The 6000-nt window shown below is 45.8% G+C and overlaps 1 protein-coding gene across 3 annotated transcripts in view; it reads right to left on the bottom strand.

Annotated features, from left to right (window-relative positions):
• Positions 1-6000, bottom strand: part of LOC106595389 (unconventional myosin-XVI) — a 242290-nt gene that overhangs the window by 162600 nt on the left and 73690 nt on the right. For all 3 annotated transcript variants that reach the window (XM_045707327.1, XM_045707325.1, XM_045707326.1), the window contains exon 5: positions 5253-5361. In XM_045707327.1, coding sequence (XP_045563283.1) covers positions 5253-5361 — 109 coding nt within the window. The remainder of the gene's footprint in view (positions 1-5252; positions 5362-6000) is intronic.

Raw genomic sequence — 6000 nt, 5'->3', positions numbered from 1 at the left:
AACCCAAAACCTATTTGAAGTTAACAATGTTCACTGTTGCCCCTAGTGGCCGGTTTCCACGTCATCTCCATGTGTCCTCAGACATGGATGGACGTCGAATACTGACTTGTATCACAAGCGACCTGCCAAGAACTCTCCCCCACACAGTGATAATAAATCACCATACGCCTGATGCTACCCCAGGGATGGAGGGAGAGGTGAGGATGGTATGTGGTCCACACTCCGTCAGGCTGTCATCCCCCTCTCTCTGTCTATCCATCTATCCGTGCTCTGTATTGATGGAGGGGCTAAGTGGCTTTTACTCTGAGGCAGATGGATGGTGTCTGTACAGGACCAACAGTGCTATCTATTACTCCTGCTAACACATTAGCATGTTAGGGCCTCCAACACCCTGCCAGGGAGCTGGACCATAACCATCAGTCTGAGTTGAGTTGGACTCAGTTAGATATGGACACAGTGTGCTGGTTTAGCTGTGCTGGGCTGGTTTGGATTGGACTGACTGGGATAGGCTGGATAGGGCTGGATATGGCTGGATATGGCTGGGCTAGGTTGGGCTGGGCTCACCTTGGCTGGGCTGGACTAAGTTGGGCTGGGACCAATAGGGCTGGATAGGGCTAGATAGGGCTGGGCTAGATAGGGCTGGGCTAGATAGGGCTGGGCAGGATTGGACACCCCCCCACACACAAACCCACATACAGTATAGAGACCTTTTCCTCTGTCAATACATCAGCCAACCATCCATGTGAACGTTCCTTCTGAATAAGTCTGTCTCCTCACCTCATGTTATAATTGCATGTGGACACAATTAAGACATTATCTAATGAATGACAAATTAAACATTATATTCCAGTAATTTTCCCTCTTCAGTTCCTTTTCTATTCAGTCTCTTTCTTTAACTGCCATGATAAGATGCAAATGAGCACTACAGCAGGCAGTAAATTAACACACAGAGACGTTATATGGACTACAACAAAATGTCTCACTGCTGAAATAATAGGTCTTCACCAGAGTCATTGTGTGGGGGTGGAAACTTGGAAAAGATTGAAAAAAATACTATTCACTGGAGGAAAGATGGCTCTCCGCTCCTAAGGACTGTGGGCTCTTGTCCTCTGTGGCCGACATGAGTAAGATATTTAAGCGTGTTAACCCTCGCAAAGCTGCCGGTATCACGGTATCACTAGCCGCGACCTCAGACCATGCTGGCTGGGGTGTTTACGGACATATTCAGGAACCATAGTTCCTGTACCCAAGAAAGCAAAGGTAACTGAACTAAATGACTATCGCCCCGTAGCACTCACTTCTGTCATCATGAAGTGCTTTGAGAGGCTAGTTAAGGATCATATCACCTCCACCTTACATAACACCCTAGACCCTCTTCAATTTGCATACCGCCCCAATAGATCCATAGATGATGCAATCGCCGTTGCACTGCACACTGCCCTATCCCATCTGGATGTAAGAATAGTAAGAATAGTGTTCATTGACTATAGCTCAGCCTTCATCACCATAGTACCCTCCAAGCCCATCATTAAGCTCGGGGCCCTGGGTCTGAACCCCACCCTGTGCAACTGGGTCCTGGACTTCCCCCGGTGGTGAAGATAGGAAACAACACCTCCACTACGCTGATCCTCAACACAGGGGCCCCACAAGGGTGTGTGCTCAGCCCCCTCCTGTACTCCCTGATTACCAGTGACTGCATGGCCAAGCACAACAATCATCAAGTTTGCAGATGACACAACAGTAGTGAGCCTGATTATCAACAATGACGAGACCGCCTACAGGGGGGAGGTGAGGGCCCTGGCGGAGTGGTGCCAGGAAAATAACCTCTCCCTCAATGTCGACAAAATGAAGGAGCTGATCGTGGACTTCAGGAAAAACCAGAGAGAGCACGCCCCTATCCACATTGATGGACTGCAGTGGTGAAGGTGAAAAGCTTCAAGTTCCTCGGTGTACCCATCACTGACGATCTGAAATGGTCCACCCACACAAACTCTTCGACCTCAGGAGGCAGAAGAAATTCGTCTAGGCCCCTAAGACCCTCACAAACTCTTACAGATGTACAATTGAGAACATCCTGTCAGGCTGTATCACAACCTGGTATGGCAACTGCACTTCCCGTAACCGCAGGGCTCTCCAGAGGATGGTGCAGTCTGCCCAACGTGTCACTGGGGCATACTGCCTGCCCTCCAGGACACCTACAGCACCCGATGTCACAGGAAGGCCAAAAAGATCATCAAGGACTTCAACCACCCGAGCCACGGCCTGTTCACCCCGCAATCATCCAGAAGGCGAGTTCAGTACAGGCGCATCAAAGCTAGGACCGAGAGACTGAAAAACAGCTTCTATCTCAAGACCATCTAAAAGCAATCACTAGCCGGCTACCACCAGGTTACTTAACCCTGCACCTTAGAGGCTGCTGCACTACAGTGCCTTCGGAGAGCACTCAGACTCCTTGACTTTTTCCACATATTCTTTTACGTTACAACCGTATCCTAAAATGTATATAAAAAAAACAATTATCATCATGGAGGATACGCCATGACAAAATAAAAAACAGGATTTTAAAACTTTTTACAATGAAGGTCCACAAGAACACAGTGGCCTCCAACATTCTTAAATGGAAGAAATCTTGAGCCACCAAGACTCTTCCTAGAGCTGGCCGCCCGGCCAAACTGAGCAATCAGGGGAGAATGGCCTTGGTCAGGGAACCTGATGGTTACTCTGACAGAGCTCTAGAGTTCCTCTGTGTAGATGGGAAAACCTTCCAGAAGAACAACCATCTCTGCAGCACTCCACCAATCAGGCCTTTATGGTAGAGTGGCCAGACGGAAGCCACTCCTCAGTAAAAGACACATGGCAGCCAGCTTGGAGTTTGCCAAAAGGCACCAAAAGACACTCAGACCATGAGAAACAACATTCTCTGGGCTGATGAAACCAAAATGAAACCAAAAACCTCTTTGGCCTGAATACCAAGCGTCACGTCTGGAGGAAACCTGGCACCATCCCTACAGTGAAACATGGTGGTGGCAGCATCATGCTGTGGGGATGTTTTTCAGCGGCAGGGACTGGGAGACTAGTCAGGATCGAGGCAAAGATCAAAGTACATTAGAGATCCTTAATGAAAATCTGCTCCAGAGCTCTCAGGACCTCAGACGGGCAAAGGTTCACCTTCCAACAGGATAACGACCCTAAGCACACAGCGAAGACAACGCAGGAGGGGCTTTGGGACAAGTCTCTAAATGTCCTTGAGTGGCCCAGACAGAGCCCGGACTTGAACCAGATCGAACATCTCTGGAGAGACTTGAAAATAGCTGTGCAGCAATGCTCCCCATTCAACCTGACAGAATATGAGAGGATGAAGAGAGGAATGGGAGAAACTCCCCAAATACAGGTGTGCCAAGCTTGTAGCGTCATACACAAGAAGACTCGAGGCTGTAATCGCTGCCAAAGGTGTGTCAACAAAGTATTGAGTAAACGTTCTGAATACTTACGTAAATGTAACATTTCTGTTTTAAAAATGTTATAGGAAATTTCCTGGCCATGGACCCAAAATATCGATGTTTTGTTCCCCAAGCCACTTAGTTATGGCAAGGTGCTCCATCATGCTGGAAAAGGCATTGTTCGTCACCAAACTGTTCCTGGATGGTTGGGAGAAGTTACTCTTGGAGGATGTGTTGGTACCATTCTTTATTCATGGCTGTGTTCTTAGGCAAAATTGTGAGTGAGCCCACTCCTTGGCTGAGAAGCAACCCCACACATGAATGGTCTCAGGATGCTTTACTGTTGGCATGACACAGGACTGATGGTAGCGCTCACCTTGTCTTCTCCGGGCAAGCTTTTTTCTGGATGCCCCAAACAATCGGAAAGGGAATTCATCAGAGTCCTCAGAAGTCCAATCCCTATAACTTTTGCAGAATATCAGTCTGTCCCTGATGTCTTTCCTGGAGAGAAGTGGCTTCTTTGCTGCCCTTCTTGACACCAGGCCATCCTCCAAAAGTCTTCGCCTCACTGTGCAAGCATATGCACTCACACCTGCCTGCTGCCATTCCTGAGCAAGCTCTGTACTGGTGGTGCCCCGATCCCGCAGCTGAATCAACTTTAGGAGACGGTCCTGGCGCTTGCTGGACTTTCTTGGGCGCCCTGAAGCCTTCTTCACAACAACTGAACTGCTCTCCTTGAAGTTCTTGATGATCCGATAAATGGATGCAATCTTACTGGCAGCAATATCCTTGCCTGTGAAGCCCTTTTTGTGCAAAGCAATGATGACGGCAAGTGTTTCCTTGCAGGTAACCATGGTTGACAGAGGAAGAACAATGATTCCAAGCACCACCCTCTTTTTGAAGCTTCCAGTCTGTTATTCGAACTCAATCAGCATGACAGAGTGACCTCCAGCCTTGTCCTCGTCAACACTCACACCTGTGTTAACGAGATAATCACTGACATGATGTCAGCTGGTCCTTTTGTGGCAGGGCTTAAATACAGTGGAAATGTTTTTGGGGGATTCAGTTCATTTGCATGGCAAAGAGGGACTTTGCAAATAATTGCAATTCATCTGATCACTCCTCATAACATTTTGGAGTATATGCAAATTGCCATCATACAAACTGAGGCAGCAGACTTTGTGAAAATTAATATTTGTGCAATTCTCAAAACTTTTGGCCACGACTGTACATACTGTATTCTACTGTATTTTAGTCAATACCACTCCGACAATGCTCATCCTAATATTTATGTATTTCTTAATTCCATTCTTTTACCTTTAGATTTGTGTGTGTTGTTGTGAATTGTTAGATACTACTGCACTGTTGGAGCTAGGAAGACAAGCATTTCGCTACACCCGCATGTGTATGTGATCAATAACGTTTGATTTGATTTGATTTATTTTAACATTTATGCAAAATAAACAATAGGGCTACACCACAACAACCCAACAATACATAACAGAACACTACACAACACTACACAACAGTACTCAACACAACAGAACACTACACAACACTACAACACTACACAACAACACAACACTAAACTACACAACACTAAACTACACAACAACACTACACACCAACACTGCAACACAACAACACTATAAAAGATCACAACACTACACAACAACACAACACTGCACAACAACACACAACACAACACTACACTACACAACAACACAGCAACACAACACAACAACAAAACACAACAACATAACACTACACAACACAACACAATAGTAAATCCTGTGAGGAGTGTTGTGTTACCGTTTTCCTCCAGGTGTTTTCGGATGATGTAGCTGGTCTCAGTTCCCTCGGGGGTGTAGTCCAGTGGAATGTTCCCGTTCACATCCTGCAGTAAAACATTCACCCCAGCCTTCCAAAACACATGGAACGTTCGGAACCCACCATAAAACGAGGAGGGAGAGAAAGCAGAAGAGAGAGACACAAATAAGTTGAGTGGTTTCACAGGTCATTCATAAGAGGGAGATTGATGATAAAGTATGCCCAATTATCAGGACCTCCCAGCAGTGTGTACCTGAGGAGAACCACAAGGACATAAACACTCAGTGGAGGTAATTAAACAACTCATTAAATATTGGACTGTGGGGGCCCCAGGGCAGGGATGTGTGCACAACTCTGCCTTTTACTGTTCCCTCAATTCAATGTTTTTCTTCAAGGGCTTTATTGGCATGGGAAACATATGTTAACATAACCAAAGCAAGTGAAATAGACAATAAGCAAAAGTGAAATAACAATAAAAATTAACAGTAAACACTACACTCACAAAAGTTCCAAAATAATGAAGGCATTTCAAACGTCATATTATGTATATATACACTGTTGTAACGATGTGCAAATAGTTAAAGAACAACATTGAAAATAAATAAACATAAATATGGGTTGTATTTACAATGCTTTTTGTTTTTCACTGGTTGCCCTTTTCTTGTGGCAACAGGTCACAAATCTTGCTGTTGTGATGGCACACTGTGGTATTTCACCCAGTAGATATGAG

The sequence above is a fragment of the Salmo salar genome, chromosome ssa25 (assembly GCF_905237065.1).
Source record: "Salmo salar chromosome ssa25, Ssal_v3.1, whole genome shotgun sequence".
Taxonomy (NCBI): domain Eukaryota; kingdom Metazoa; phylum Chordata; class Actinopteri; order Salmoniformes; family Salmonidae; genus Salmo; species Salmo salar.
The sequence above is the reverse complement of the archived record's forward strand: the minus strand, read 5'-3'. Positions and strand labels throughout refer to the sequence as shown.